Genomic DNA, 14,085 nt, shown 5'->3' on the forward strand with positions numbered 1-14,085 from the left:
AGGCATTCCTCGTTGAAGAGCAATAATTGCAATGCTCTATCCCCAGCACGACAGAGTTTAACAAGATTACCCAGACCTTCCGGCCAAGGTGAATAACTCGTTGGCTCTGTCAGTGTAGCGCGCGTGCGGCCCAGAACATCTAAGGGCATCACAGACCTGTTATTGCCTCAAACTTCCATCGGCTTGAGCCGATAGTCCCTCTAAGAAGCCGGCGACCAGCCAAAGCTAGCCTGGCTATTTAGCAGGTTAAGGTCTCGTTCGTTATCGCAATTAAGCAGACAAATCACTCCACCAACTAAGAACGGCCATGCACCACCACCTGAAAAATCAAGAAAGAGCTCTCAATCTGTCAATCCTTATTTCATCTGGACCTGGTGAGTTTCCCCGTGTTGAGTCAAATTAAGCCGCAGGCTCCACGCCTGGTGGTGCCCTTCCGTCAATTTCTTTAAGTTTCAGCCTTGCGACCATACTCCCCCCAGAACCCAAAAACTTTGATTTCTCGTAAGGTGCCGAGCGAGTCAGAAAAAGAACATCGCCCGATCCCTAGTCGGCATAGTTTACGGTTAACTAATGAAAACATTCTTATGATACTGGTGGAGTAGTAAGCAGTCTCTGATTATAAGAGTAGGAAGAGAGCCGTTTTGGATAGTTGTAAATGTTGCGGTATCAAGTGCAAATGTATATAACGAGCGTATTGTGTTGTTATATTGTTGTGTTGTTGTTTTGCTTGTCTCTTTGCTCTCCAAGGCTCGCTGCGCGGTCTGTTTTGATGATGTCTTTGTGATGCAGCTGAGATAAGTGGTGTTCAACAACATGAGGAAGTAGCACCAGACCATCGCTAACAACACGTGAGCTGCTTCTCCTCTCAATTGTTACAGTATAACCTATTTACTATTGTACAATCTCTACTCACATATGCAATGGATCCCGTTATTATTTCCACGTCTAGGTGTTTATTTACACTACCATACCAAGTATCTAGGCATTGCCTGTTGTCATGAAAATTCCAGAGGGGTGTTAGGGAGGCTTTAGGTGGTGCATCACGATATTAACTGTCACTTCTTGATGTGGACACAGTGTGAACCTTCCGAGTGAACAGAGATGACCATTCGACCTCAGGCATCTTTACTCGACTGCCACACGATCTCTACATAACGAAGCCTTGTGTTTAATTGCGACTAACGTGAGTGTATAGCGAGTGGGCCGGCTAAGCGAGTGGACCTCCTCAACAAGCTATTGGGCCATCCCACCTTTAAACCTCAATGGACTAATCACTTAATCTTGAATTGCTCTTAAAAGAAGACTCAATCAGGCTTGCACTTCAAGCAATTAGGAAGCCCTAGGAACTAAGCGTGCGACGCGCTGCAGTGGTCTATAAGGTATCAAAAACAAACCCTCAACAGCGATGTGCTGGGACGCAGTCAACACGCGATACCTACCCTAAATCAGCAAATCTACAAAAGACAGAAGAGGGGATGCTTGTGCAGTATATTAGGAAGCTAGATTCCTAAGGATTTGCCCCAACGCTTCATTGTGTTGAAGATATGGCTAATCAACTGTGCGCTGCACGAGGCGCAAAGCCTGTTGGCCTACGATTGGCTTCAAACTTCGTTAAACGCGAATCTGGACTTAAATTGCATATGAATCGACAGAGGGATCGCCAGAGAGTCGTGTGCAGTGACCTAGGGGTTATTGGGCCTTGTTTTGACCTTGTACGCAATGTTAAGGCCAAGTACAGCATCCTAGATGAAGATACCTACAACTTTGACGAGACTGGTTTTACTATAGGCATCAGGAATTGCGTTAAATTAGTCACTGCATCAGAGAGACGTACTGAGCCCATTGTGTTGCAACAGGGGGACTGTGAGTGGGTGACTTTTATTGCTGCAATTAACGCGATGGGCTAGGCAATTGCGCCCTACCTCATCTTCAAAGCAAAGAACCACGACGCGTCCTGGTACCCTGATTTGAGGCCGCAATAGTGCATTAGGGTCAGCAACAACGGCTGGACTACAAACAATATTGATGTAGCCTGGTTGAGGCACTTCATTGAGCAGACCAAGGGCCGGAGGGTGGGTAGCCATGTGCTGCTGATAATCGACGGCCACGAAAGCCACAAGTCGCTTGCCTTCTAGGATCTTTGCGAGGAGAACAAGATAATTACCCTATGTATGCCCTCACACTTATCACACATCCTGAAGCCGCTTAATGTGGGCTGTTTTGCCCCCTTGAAGCGGGAGTATAGCAAAGAGATTAGAGTCTTGGCAACAGACCACCTTGGCCGAATTGACAAGAAGGCCGTCATCGCAACGTTTGCAAAGGTTTTTGAGAAGGCGTTCTTACAAGAAAATATCACATCAAGCTTCAAGGCAACTGTCTTAGTGCCCAATAACCTATTAGTGGTGCTATCAAAGCTTGATGTCAAGCTTCGGACGCCAACACCGCCTCTACCAGGGGGGACCCAATGGAACCCCAAGACACCCACCAACGCCAATGAGATAGAGTCTCAATCAACGCTGCTTCGCGATCTTATTCAAAAGCACCAAGGATCATCACCAACTCCGATGGTGGAGATCATTGATCAGCTGCAGAGAGGCACTGCAATGCTACTGCATTGGCAGAGGTTATTGGCAGCCCGAGTGCTGCAGCTTGAAGCGTCAAACAAGGCTGCTTCCGAGCGCAAATCACGAAAAAGAAAGCGGAATCAGAAGGGTGGAGACCTTTCAAGGGAACAGGCAGAGGATTTGATAGCCCAATGCGACGTTGGGGCACAGGTAGAGGGGGAAACGCGTGAGGGTAGGGCCCGAACAGGTGCAGGCAAGCATGGCAAAAGGCACTGCAAGCGCTGCAGTAAGACAGGGCACAATTCGCGCACGTGTGAAAAAGATGTAATAGACGTTAGTGATTAAGAATATGTACTGTTAGCTACAGTACAACGTTGTAGTGTTGAGTAATTAAGTGTAGAAGGCCTAATAGCTTGTTGAGGCGGTCCACTCGCTTAGCCGGTCCACTCGCTATACACTCAAGTTATGCGCTTTTTGTGGAGCGTTGACTGAGCAAGCTGGATATGGAACAAACTTCCGCCTTCTCCTGCTGTTCAGCTAAGAATGCTTCTCTTTATCATCCATATAACCACCAAGATAGTCGCGTTATACGCCAGACTAGTCGCAGGTGGAACCTCCAGTACCAGTCATAGGCGTTGCGGTTGTATCGATCGCTCCGCCTGAAACAGGGTAATATCCGCTCTTGGCTTGGAACGCGCAGTCGTGGAACCAGGTATCACCATCAATTCGTTTTCCAGATTGGGCAACGCACTAAGTTGTTAGAATATTACACTGGTTCAAAAGGTGCATACTTACACGACCGGCACCTGGATCGTATTTGGCCTATTGGAATTAGCTGAGAATGGTTATAGGGACTTTAGAGACCTTACAATATCAGAGAAGGTGTTCTGGCAGGTATTGAAAGTCAACTGCCAGTCATAGTGCCAACTTCCGTCTTGATTCTGAATCTGACAGTCGCATTGCTTGTGGTCCTTGGCAACCACAGCTGAAAGAACAAACGGGAGAAGAGCGAAAATGAAGTGCATTGTAGGAAGCTTTGACAATCGGATGAGTGTTAAGTGCGGTGCTTGGAGAGGATTGAGTTGCTTGCAAAAGAGATGTTCTGCCTGTTGAGGGAGAAATTAGCATCTTTATATCTTTCAAGGCTTGATCATAGCTGCCCTCATCATTTCGTGCACGTGAAGTAGAATGCTGTAGCTCTACCAAAACTAGTATGGTAGCACGCATAAGTTTTGTGAGTGGGTCTGGAATAACAGGGGGCTTTTCGGACGATCCACTCACAAAACTTATGGCTGCTACCATAGTAAACTAATCAACCGCGAACGGTCCGAAGACAATTCGTACTCATCAGAAGCAACGGCGGACCTAGAACCCAAAGCACAAGAGTTACGAACAGCCCCTACTTTACTCGGCCAAGATGAGCGGTCAGGTATCAACTAATTGGGGGATTTGTCCCGGTCTAACTGCGGACATCAGCGCTGCCGTATCTCTGATGATTGACCGCTTACCGCTCATTTTATCCGACCAAACCCCTGACCTCTAGTTAAGTGGACTAGCTAGATACGAAGCTGTTGCAAAAGATACATCCACTATCCTGTGCAGCAAGAGGTTGATTGATAAATCTTTTGCTGCGCGACAGTTACGAGCCTGGAGCCGCTGAAACTGCGCAAGTGAGCTCCAAGTGGATCCTATTGTGAAGGAATAGACAGGTGATCCAACGTGGGGCGAAAGGTCGTATATCTATTAGGGTAAACTACTTCGTATTGTAGGAACGAGATCGTAAGGGTCCAAGCTTGACGAATTTGTTTGGTTATGCGCACGTGGGCCAGGTTGTAGATAGGAGCACGGTCTTTGGCGCGTCGGTCTCGTGTTTTTCAGCTTGGACACAGAATTGTTAGTCAACCAATCAGCCGCCTACCGGTATCGCGTCGGTCGCGCTATCTAATTTCGGCTCTTCATCGGCCTAGAGTTAATAAAGCCACATCTGACCGAACATAGTGTCTTGAAAAACGAAAAGGGGAGTCTTCACAGAGACAAGAGACAAGAGTAAAGACTTTGGAGTTGTACTGTTAGCTATCTTGGGTATTATGCCAGCAGCAACATTCCACTGAGCCTTTATTACAGCCCCGTTGTCATAATTGCTCCATCTCAGCTCAAGACAGGCCTTTGCCAAAGTAGAAGTTACAGCACCTTACGTTGCAGTTCCTCTCAACCTTAAGATGTGCCTCTGCAATCAGATTAGATGTGTAAGCATGTCACTGCTGAATCAAGCGTTAGTTCAGCAATTGTTTAGCAAATTACCTGTAACTCCGTTGCTTCTGTGATGACTGTCGTTAACACAAGAGTTGCCAAGAAGTTAAAGTTTGAAGCTTGCTTACATATCGTGGTTGGTAACCCCACACAGACCCGTTCAAACCGCGCCACCTCTAACTAGCATAGGTATAGGCTGAATCCCACATAACTGAAATTATACGGTGAATTTGCCTACTTATACAGCTTTGCAATCAATTGTCTCCACTTACGCTTAAGTCCGAGTTAACTCTATTGGGGGTGGGGGGTGGGGGGTGGGGACGCTTCTGAGGGGTTTTGCTGCCAGAACTGTTAGAGCGAAAAGATAGCACAAGGCAACTAGTGATCTGATTCGTAGGTTTCTCGCCAATGGTTAAGTTCTGTAAGGGTTCCTTGTACCAGCAACAATGGAACTTCTTGTCCACATCTTCCTTCAGATTAGATAGTTGTAAAAAGTCGATGCACAGAGTCAACCCAAACGCAGAGCATCAAGTCTAGATTGTTAACATGAGGCTGCAATACGACACTAGGTACTGCCAAAGCTTAGGGCTTCGTATTGGTGATATCTAGCCATTAAGTGATCGTCAAAGAGCTCGGACTAAGCAACCAAGTGGCGGCTGAGTCTGCCAAGACGTGGCTTTCAGACTGTAATCATTCTGACCGCATTCCTGCAAATCTCCGGCAACGGGAATTTTTTGAATTGTCATAGTCTAGCTGATGGGTGATTGTTAAAATGCTTAGGCTGAGAAATCGATTGGCAACAGAGACGCCGCTTTCAACCTGTGATTGGTTTAACCGCGTTGCTGCAAATTTCTGGCAACAGGCTTTCTTCGTAGGTTCCCCTTTCTGGGCAATACCCTGGAGTTTTAACCTGTTTTCTGTGACGAAGTCCTTCATGTTAGGTGAGTATAAAGTCGTCTGTATTCGCCCTCTTGCAGTTTATACCAGCCACTTTCTCAACTACCGTACATTTGTTACAGCATCGTCGGTCGTATACTTAGAAGCCACCATTCCAAGCAAGGTTAAACGCTTAACGTCATTATGGTTGCCGTCCTCCTTACCCGTGGCCCCGCTACGGCCATTGCACTCCTTACCGCTGTTGCTTCACTTACTGGTGGTGTGTTCTTTACCGCCTTACGAAATTCGGTAATCGACTGTTCCAGCGGATCATCTACCCATAAAGCTTGCCTAGTTTCTGTGGTCGAAACGACTTTCTCCGCTCTCATTACAGTTGGCGCCGCTGGTGGAGCAATCTTCATTGGACTTACATCTCCTACCCCAAGGGATCTCTCAGGAGCTTCAGCTCTCTTCCGTCTGGATGGCCAAGACATTGACTGGCATGAAGGTATGGGCAGCCACAGGTTTGGCCTGAATCGTACCCTTGCCGATCCCGCCGTTGTTGAGTACCAGCTTAACTCAACCTCACATGTGGCCAAGTACCTTTCATACCAAACTGAAGAGGGACACTTAGTCATGCGTCACGACACTGGCATAGATGTGGCTCACGGACTACTGAAGCGTGGCACCTGCCGTGCTTACATTGACACTGTTATTTTCGGTGACGATTTGAGGGCTTCCGAACTTGCATCTGCCATCCCTGCTGCTCAGTACGAGGCAGGAGCTACTGCTCTTGTCGACCACATGATCAATTTCCAAAAAGACTACGGTTGCATTGAGCTCCAGGCCTTGAGTGGCGCTACAGCGACTGGAAACGCAGCACGTTTGGCGTTTGGAGCATCATGTTCCCACAGCATTCCAAACACTCCCAACTGCAGAACTGCAGACTACAACCTCATACTGGCCAAAATGACCGAGTCGTAGAGACGCTACGCATTAAAAGACACATTTTTGTTAAAGGAAACACTCTCCTGTTCTATGTAAGAAACAACCCAGTGCCATGGTTGTATGTTCTAATATTCTCAATAGACTTTCGGATTTGATTGGCATTTAATGAAATCATAATTGTTGTATTTACGTTTTGTTCTTTCTGCATATTTCAAGCTCATAACGTTAGCCTTAGAAATATCTTATGCTATATGTATCACCTCTTATGTAATGACAAGTGCCAGACAGACGTCTCACTCTACACGAAGACATGCAGTGCATATGTTGCGGTATCAAGGGCAAATGTATACCGTGTCCGCCGGGCTCGTGCACGGCTCGGGCTCATGCACGCGATCACCAAAACATCCCAAAATCTTCAACACCATAACTCCACCAAATGGACTCCGTTTCCCTAGCTATTGAAAAGGCACGCGCAGCAAGCTCAGACAGATCATTTTCGTACCAGGAGGTTGCTGATGCGATAAATGCGTCGCGATTGACAGTGTTGCGAAGGGCGAGAGGCGTAACCACGTCGCGTGCGGACGCCTATCAACAACTACAAAAACTCACAACAGAACAGGAATATGAGCTTGCTGCTTATATAAAAGAGCTCACAGAGCGTCACCTGGCACCTACAAGGCAAATGATACAAAATTTTGCGTCCGAACTTGCTCACGAGAGCGTTGGCGACACCTGGGTGTCTGACTTCCTGCACTGTTACACTGAGACTCTCCTATACAAATGGAGCTGCGCCATGGATTGCCAGCGCTATTACGCCTCATCAGAGGATAAGTACAAGCGCTATTTTGATACGCTGTACTCTGCAATTGAAAAATACAACATCCTGCCCTGCAACACGTACAATATGGACGAGAAAGGCTTCGCTATAGGCCTTATTGGAAGGAGCAAGCGCGTATTCTCTAAGCAATCATTTGAGCAAGGAAAGGTTACACAAGCGCTACAGGATGGCAACAGAGAGTGGGTGACACTGCTGGCAAGCGTGTGCGCTGACGGGAGCGTTCTGCCTCCAGGCATCATTTTTACGGGCGCCGACAACACTATACAGAGTACATGGGTGGAGGATATAGAAGAAGGAAAACACAGCGTCTTTGTCACTGCAACTCCCTCAGGCTGGACAAACGACAGTGTAGGATTAGCGTGGGTTGAGCAGCTGTTTGACCGCTACACCAAGAAGAAAGCGCGCAGAAGCTGGCGATTGCTCATTGTCGATGGCCACGGCTCTCATTTGACGATTGCTTTCATCAATTACTGCGATCGCCACCGGATTCTGCTACTAATCTTTCCTCTGCACGCTACACATGTGCTTCAGCCGCTCGACGTAGTGCTGTTTGCTCCTCTTGCTGCTCAGTACTCTGCCGCCGCTGTATCGCACCTTCACAATAGCCAAGGCTTGTTGGGGGGTGCATAAGAGCGACTTCTTCCGCCTATTCTATGAGGCGTGGGAGTCTACTTTCTACCCAGAACTTATACTCAGCTCCTTCGTTAACACAGGCATCTTTCTGCAGAATCTAAGCGTTATACTTAAGCGATTTGAGCAACGAGGCAACAGCGAGCCAAGTACACCTCCAGCTATTGCTGGTAACAGTTGGCGATCAATTGACTGGCTCTTCAAGTCTGTCGTGGCGGAGGACGACTCTGAGGCGGCAAAGCAATTAAGGCAGACTCTCCACCACATCTCCACTTAAAACGTGCTTCTAGAGACTGAAAACAACAGACTTTGCAGTACAATTGCACGCTTAAACCCCTTAAAAAAGCAACAGAGGACTCTTAACTTGCAGCAGGATAAGAAGTACAAGTCTGACGCCACGCTCTACAGTCCTTGTAAAGTACGCAAAGCCTGACAAGAAGCTTACAACAATGAACAACAGCAACTTGAAGAAACAATTGCTGAGCATCACAGGAAGGAGCAATAAGCGCAAACTGCCCTTCAGAACAAGTTAGAGAAAGAGAGATGCTCTGTTGCGTACAAGAATCGCCTTATGTCGCAGTGAGTGCAAGCAGTGCGCAAGGAATTGAGGATTGAACTGAGGTTGTATTGTGTGAAGCTACGAACGGTATATCTACATAGGTGGCTGTAAACAGCGCTAGTGCAAAACAGGGAGTCGCCTCTCACCAAAGGTGAGGCGCGGGTTGCCTATGAGGCAAGAGACACGCAAACCGTGACACACCCCCTAGCTGCCGTAGGCTCAACGGCAGGGAGTCGACGACAGCTAATCAGTGTCGATTTAGTAGGTGATAGATAGCATCAATGTCATCGTTGTCAGCCTGACGTAGGCCCTTCAGGCGCTCAGTAATGTTAACAAGACCAAGTTGGCGGATAAACTCAGCGAACTTCTGCTTAGGTAGAATCTTCGTGAGTCCGTCAGCAGGCATGTGATCAGTAGGTACCCATTTGACGTTAATACGTGAGGCGGTGACCTCCTGTCGGATCCAGAGCTGATGGATATCAACGTGTTTGACTTTTGTGTGAAGCTTGTCGTGCTCCTTCGTAACAATACGGACAGTCTGCTAGTTGTCGCACCAGATCGTAGGTATACAGTCGAGCGTGAGGTTGATGCCAGCGAAGAAACGCATCCACTCTTCCATCTGCGAGGCTGCGAGGGAGAGCGAGAGCAATTCAGACTCTGTGGTTGATTTTGTGACTGTGCGCTGGACAGTCGATTTCCAGTCGATCATAAGTCCTCCAAATTTAAAGGCGTATCCCTGAGAGCTCCGGCGAGTCTCAGGCTCGTCAGCGTACGAGGCATCAGATGATCCAAAGAAGAGAGGATCGCGGTATGTAGGATCGTCAGTGAGATACTCGGCCATGTCGTGCGCGCTGGCAGAGGCTTCAAGGGCGAGAGCCTTCGTGCTGAGCAGGTAGCGCCAGGTCTGGCGGATCTTTGAGATGTGAGACTGTCCTGGGTTGATGAGGTGGCAGGCAAAGACAACGTGCGTTCGGGCGACGTCAGGTCTACCCCAGACAGCGATGTATGCAAGAGAACCAACAAGCTGCTGGTAGAGCTTCGTACGAGCAGTATCAGTCTCCTCAGTAGACTGTGGCAGCCAGTTCTCCGTCAGTGGGACGTCTGGAGCCTTGCCCACAGCCTCAATGCTGAATCGAGCGCACACCTTGTCAATGAAAGCGTCTTGGACTAGCCAGGTCTTGTGCAGAGCTCGGTCGCGGACGATGCGGATACTAAGAAACTAGGTAAGGTCTCCTATTACTTTGATGTTGTATAGGTCTACCAGATCCTTCTCAAAGGACTGGTGGTGATAGGTGTTTGATTGATGAAACGCCATAACAATGTCGTCAACGTAGACAAATATGATAAGCCAGCAGCTTGTATATAGGCATGGGAAGCCGTTAACTGGCTTTAGGCCTAGTTTTACAAGCTGTTGACGTAGCTCATTGTACCATAGGATTGGTGACTCCTTCAGGCCGTACAGGGCGCGGAGCACCAGCATGATCTCGCCTTCGGTATGGCGGAAGGCCTCAGGCGTTTCAGCGTATAGCTTGCGGTTGGTTTTTGCGTTCAAGAAGGCAGTAGGGACGTCGTACTGCTTCAGTTCAAGATCGAAGTAATTAGCGATTGCAATAAGAGCGCGAAAGTTGCGGATAGCAAGTGTAGCAGCGTATGTGTCGTCTATCGGAGCTTGGAGGTCTCCTCGGACAACGAGTCGAGCCTTAAACCGTGAGAGATATCCATCTTCATCCGTCTTGTAAGTAAAGACCCACATTAGCGGCAGTACCTCACTATCCGCAGTGGCCTTTGATTGCTCTGTCTGTCCAAAGACGCCTTTGGCGCGTAGATCTCGCCATTCAATCTCCATAGCACGTCGGAATTGATTGCCGAACATGTGTGTATTAAGACGGTTTTCTAACTTTGGCAGAGGCGGCAGCTGTGACTGATGGATTCGTGGTACTTCATCTGCGCTGGCTGAGGCTCTGTCAGAGAGGATCTCGGTTGAGAACGCTCGCAGGTAATCGACGAGAGGCTCAGGTCCCATCCTCGCTGCGTAGATCTGTACTGCAAAGTTGTTCAGATCCCTTAGCTTTCGATTGCGCTTGCCCAAGACAATCAGGTTTGTGTCAGTTGGATCAAGATTGACGTCCCGTGGCGCTTTCTCGCCTCGTCGGCGGTAGCCCTTAGGAACCATGTGTATTGTGTCCTCCTCAGGTAATTTAGAGGTTAGCAGTGTGTCGTCAGATTCGAGTGCGTCGTCAGCCATCTCACCCCCCAACTGGGAGCCTCCAGCTGTCGGAGCTGAGGTCACAGGTGTTGTTTGGCGGCTGCGTTGGCGCGCGGTCAGCAGGTCGTCGATGCTGACATCATCATCCTGCGGCATCTCTGGATATTCGAGTAGCTCGATCACCTCCTCGATCACTGGTGTAGAGGCGTAGCCATCCATTCCATCAAAGAATAGCGTAGGTTCGAATACGACGTCGCGTGTGACGATAACAGTGTCTTTTGTAGGCAGCCATATGCGGAAGATATTAGTGCCTTGGTAGCCAACAAGGTGGCCGATGAGAGTACGCGATTCAAGCTTGTCGGCAGCTCTCAGGTCGCGGTTGTATACATAGGCGCGACAGCCAATAGGCCTCATATGAGCGACGAGTGGCTTTCGTCCCCATACGACCTCGTACGGCGTCTTCCAGCCTAGTGCTTCAGTTGGCGTACGATTGAGGATGTACGCGGCGGTGCGATACATCTCCTGTGATAGGTTCTTGGGCAGGTTGGCGTGTATGCGCATAGCGCGAGCTCGCTGCGTAAGGACTCCGCCTGCGCGTTCAATAAGCCCATTTGGTTCCTTTGTGCCAGCTGGGGCCGGCTCGTATAGCATGCCCAGCTCTTCTGTAGTGTTGATAAGATCGTTGCCAAATCCTTTCTCGTTGTCGCATCGGATGGCGACTACGTCCGCGTTGTACACACGTTGGATTCGACGGATCAAGGCCATGAACCAACGAGTAAGTGTTGGCTTGTCCTTTCGCTTGATTGTGGCGATCTCATGCCACTTCGAGTACTCGTCTATAGAGTGTAGGGCGTACTTGCTGCCGTCGATACACTCCTGTCCCACAGGGATGATGTAGATCAAGTCTATTGCAATTCGAAAGAACGGTCGTTGTGCGCGGCTCTCAGCCGGGCGTCTCGAGATGATGTGAGTCATTCGAGCTTCAGTGCAGGTCTGGCAGAGACAGTCCATGTGGTCTCCTGTCAGTTGGACGCCAGTGACGTTTGATTCAAGCCGGTCGACTGCCTTTCAACCTGGGTGGCCCCAAATTTGATGAGCAGCGCGTCGATCAACGACATTGGCAGGCTTTGGCGCGTACGATGGGCGATATGATGCCCCAAACGTACTCAGCGGTGTGTTGAGAAGCGACAGCGGTGGTCGGCGTGATGGCTCAGCATCAATCAGCCAGTGTCCTCCATTGTATTCGAGTTGTGCGATAACGTTCGATGTCTGTCGCATGTAGAGGACGTCGCGGCCGGAGTCGAAGTGGATTGACTCTGTACGGCAGCGTGCGAGTCCTAAGACGCTTGTAAGGAAGCCTTCGACGTACGCGACGTGCGTTAGCTCCAGCTTTAGCTGTCCATGTGGTGTACGGACGACGAGTTCCATCGTTCCCCACGCGGTGATGAGGATACAGGTATTGCCAGCGTTGATAGAACGACGTTGTGGATTGTCACTCGTCCTCCTCCAGCCCTTCCATGCCTCTGTGTTGACGACGTGCGTATTGGATCCTGGATCGACAATCCATCGATTGCGTAGTTCAGTCTGAGTGATTTCATCGACAGCCATTGTCGTGAGAGATCCCGTAGGCTCAGTGTGAGCGTCAATAGCAATGACGACCTCATCATCGTGGTCAACTTGATTGTGCCTGTCGTGACTGCTGTGGCCGTCGTGGCCGTTGTGGCCGTCGTGGCCGTCGTGGAGAGGCTTGAGTAATGGGCCAGTCGATATCACGAACGTGTCAGTGTTGACAGGTGGCTCGCCGTCATCGACTCGCAGTGATCCAGTGTTCTGAGGTTGGCGGGTCAACCATCTCGCAAGAGCAGCCTTGATGCGCGCGTTGATCTTAGAGTCCTTCCGCGCTTCCTCAACCTTGCGTACGGCCTCAGCTGCAGGCTGATAGGTCTTCGGACGTGCCGGGTGGCGTGGATTCAGGATGAAGCAGTCAGTGTACCAATGCTGCTTCCCACATACGCAGGTAGGAATTGATCGTGCACCGTCACGGCGACCGCGACCAGTCGATTGAGTCTCAGTCAGCTTCGTGATTCCGAGCTCAGCAGCAGAGACTGCCAGGCCTGTAGATTGAGGCTTCGTGCGGCGTAGGTATGTGGTCATCTCAGCGACGTATGTCTCAAGAGATGAGATCTCTGCAGTAGTGCCACGCGCTTCATGTTTGAAGATCTCGCGTAGGCAGGACGTAGCATATTCCTGATCCAGAGCCTTGCAGGCGATCAGAAAGTCCTCTTGCGGTCGGTTGCCGTCAGTTTCCGGCAGCGTGATTGATTTGCCTTGGGCGGTGATGTATACCCAGTCAGTGAGCCATTGCTCGATCTTCTTTGCAGCTCGTGGAGCAGTCTTGAGAGTGTTGTACTTGTCAGCAAGCTCGCGGCGGCGAGTTGCGTCAGTTGGGCAAAGGAACTTCTTAAGAGCGACCAGTCGGTCGTAGGGTGTCTCGTGATCCTTGATTAGGTGGATGTGGCGTACAGCAATCGTCTTGCTGATGTCTGTGTTCAGGTCGGCTAAGGCCTTCTTCTGGGTGCGGTACTCAGAGCGGCGGCGCTCCCATCGATCACATTCCCATCGGTAAGACTCTCGGTCGTCTGCAGTCAGGTCAGAGAGCCTAGTAGCTCCAGCCCGGTAGTCGATGAGTTGAGGCTCAGTAGCCTCCGTCAGCTCAGGGAGAAGCTCCCTAGCTACGTCAGGATTAATGTACTGCCAGAGACCGTAGCGGTTGGCAACGTCTCGGCGAATGAACAACCAGGTAAACCAGTCGTCAGGTGTGTTGAGTATGACAGTGACACGCGTCACTGCGGGATCAGACTCAGCAGCCATTGCAGAGGCTGTAGTCGTGTATGAATGGATCCAGGCAGAGATCCAGGCAATGTGCGTCGTGGGTGGACGCGGTAACAGGTGCGCTGTGGTAGACGCGGTATAGCAACGTGCGACTCAAGTAGAGTGACGATTGCAGCAGCAGGTGAGAACAATCCTAGGTTGCAGCCGGGCTCATAACTGTCGCAGTGAGTGCAAGCAGTGCGCAAGGAATTGAGGATTGAACTGAGGTTGTATTGTGTGAAGCTACAAACGGTATATCTACATAGGTGGCTGTAAACAGCGCTAGTGCAAAACAGGGAGTCGCCTCTCACCAAAGGTGAGGCGCGGGTTGCCTATGAGGCAA

General features: G+C 49.7%; 7 protein-coding genes across 7 annotated transcripts, besides 3 other annotated features; 4 read left to right on the top strand and 3 right to left on the bottom strand.

Annotated features, from left to right (window-relative positions):
* Positions 1 to 2: 2 nt before the first annotated feature.
* Positions 3 to 139: a sequence feature (Protein overlapping with rRNA (M421DRAFT_49398, KAF1922300.1) was converted to a misc_feature.).
* A 34-nt stretch (positions 140 to 173) lies between these two features.
* Positions 174 to 225: a sequence feature (Protein overlapping with rRNA (M421DRAFT_49398, KAF1922300.1) was converted to a misc_feature.).
* Positions 226 to 417: 192 nt separating this feature from the next.
* Positions 418 to 543: a sequence feature (Protein overlapping with rRNA (M421DRAFT_49398, KAF1922300.1) was converted to a misc_feature.).
* A 1,241-nt stretch (positions 544 to 1,784) lies between these two features.
* Positions 1,785 to 2,477, top strand: M421DRAFT_413029 (uncharacterized protein; the record flags this gene model as incomplete). The annotated part of the gene is made up of 2 exons (XM_033590442.1): positions 1,785 to 1,981; positions 2,042 to 2,477. A coding segment is annotated over exon 2 (306 nt), but the record flags the coding sequence as incomplete, so codon positions are not given.
* An 87-nt stretch (positions 2,478 to 2,564) lies between these two features.
* Positions 2,565 to 2,909, top strand: M421DRAFT_78789 (uncharacterized protein; the record flags this gene model as incomplete). The annotated part of the gene is made up of 1 exon (XM_033597428.1): positions 2,565 to 2,909. One exon carries the CDS (start codon positions 2,565 to 2,567, stop codon positions 2,907 to 2,909), a length of 345 nt encoding a protein of 114 aa, XP_033442555.1.
* M421DRAFT_427050 (uncharacterized protein) lies at positions 2,873 to 3,659 on the bottom strand. The gene is made up of 3 exons (XM_033594563.1): positions 3,434 to 3,659; positions 3,360 to 3,386; positions 2,873 to 3,314 (listed from the first exon to the last, which is right to left on the bottom strand). Exons 1-3 carry the CDS (start codon positions 3,587 to 3,589, stop codon positions 3,162 to 3,164), a joined length of 336 nt encoding a protein of 111 aa, XP_033442556.1. The 5' UTR covers positions 3,590 to 3,659; the 3' UTR covers positions 2,873 to 3,161.
* Positions 3,660 to 5,811: 2,152 nt separating this feature from the next.
* Positions 5,812 to 6,741, top strand: M421DRAFT_427052 (uncharacterized protein). The gene has a single exon (XM_033594564.1). The coding sequence runs from the start codon at positions 5,895 to 5,897 to the stop codon at positions 6,672 to 6,674; it is 780 nt and encodes a 259-aa protein (XP_033442557.1). The 5' UTR covers positions 5,812 to 5,894; the 3' UTR covers positions 6,675 to 6,741.
* Positions 6,742 to 7,074: 333 nt separating this feature from the next.
* M421DRAFT_78828 (uncharacterized protein) lies at positions 7,075 to 7,398 on the top strand (the record flags this gene model as incomplete). Its single annotated transcript, XM_033597433.1, has 1 exon — positions 7,075 to 7,398. A coding segment is annotated over one exon (324 nt), but the record flags the coding sequence as incomplete, so codon positions are not given.
* A 3,059-nt stretch (positions 7,399 to 10,457) lies between these two features.
* Positions 10,458 to 11,083, bottom strand: M421DRAFT_427055 (uncharacterized protein). Its single transcript, XM_033594565.1, has 2 exons — positions 10,791 to 11,083; positions 10,458 to 10,728 (listed from the first exon to the last, which is right to left on the bottom strand). Exons 1-2 carry the CDS (start codon positions 10,908 to 10,910, stop codon positions 10,678 to 10,680), a joined length of 171 nt encoding a protein of 56 aa, XP_033442559.1. The 5' UTR covers positions 10,911 to 11,083; the 3' UTR covers positions 10,458 to 10,677.
* Positions 11,084 to 12,488: 1,405 nt separating this feature from the next.
* Positions 12,489 to 13,742, bottom strand: M421DRAFT_78796 (uncharacterized protein; the record flags this gene model as incomplete). Its single annotated transcript, XM_033597430.1, has 2 exons — positions 12,489 to 13,151; positions 13,218 to 13,742. Coding segments are annotated over 2 exons (1,188 nt in total), but the record flags the coding sequence as incomplete, so codon positions are not given.
* Between the last annotated feature and the right edge of the window lie 343 nt (positions 13,743 to 14,085).

The sequence above is a fragment of the Didymella exigua genome (genome assembly GCF_010094145.1).
Source record: "Didymella exigua CBS 183.55 unplaced genomic scaffold M421scaffold_81, whole genome shotgun sequence".
NCBI lineage: Eukaryota > Fungi > Ascomycota > Dothideomycetes > Pleosporales > Didymellaceae > Didymella > Didymella exigua.

Bases quoted from the DNA above. Each gene is read 5' to 3' on its own strand.
- M421DRAFT_427050 (XM_033594563.1), bottom strand. From the start codon at position 3,589: ATGCACTTCATTTTCGCTCTTCTCCCGTTTGTTCTTTCAGCTGTGGTT. The intron at 3,387-3,433 runs GTAAGGTCTCTA...TAATTCCAATAG, and splicing joins AGAACACCTTCTCTGATATT to GCCAAATACGATCCAGGTGC. The intron at 3,315-3,359 runs GTAAGTATGCAC...CTAACAACTTAG, and splicing joins ACGATCCAGGTGCCGGTCGT to TGCGTTGCCCAATCTGGAAA.
- M421DRAFT_427055 (XM_033594565.1), bottom strand. From the start codon at position 10,910: ATGGCTGACGACGCACTCGAATCTGACGACACACTGCTAACCTCTAAA. The intron at 10,729-10,790 runs GTCAATCTTGAT...TCGAAAGCTAAG, and splicing joins GCGAGAAAGCGCCACGGGAC to GGATCTGAACAACTTTGCAG.
- M421DRAFT_427052 (XM_033594564.1), top strand. From the start codon at position 5,895: ATGGTTGCCGTCCTCCTTACCCGTGGCCCCGCTACGGCCATTGCACTC.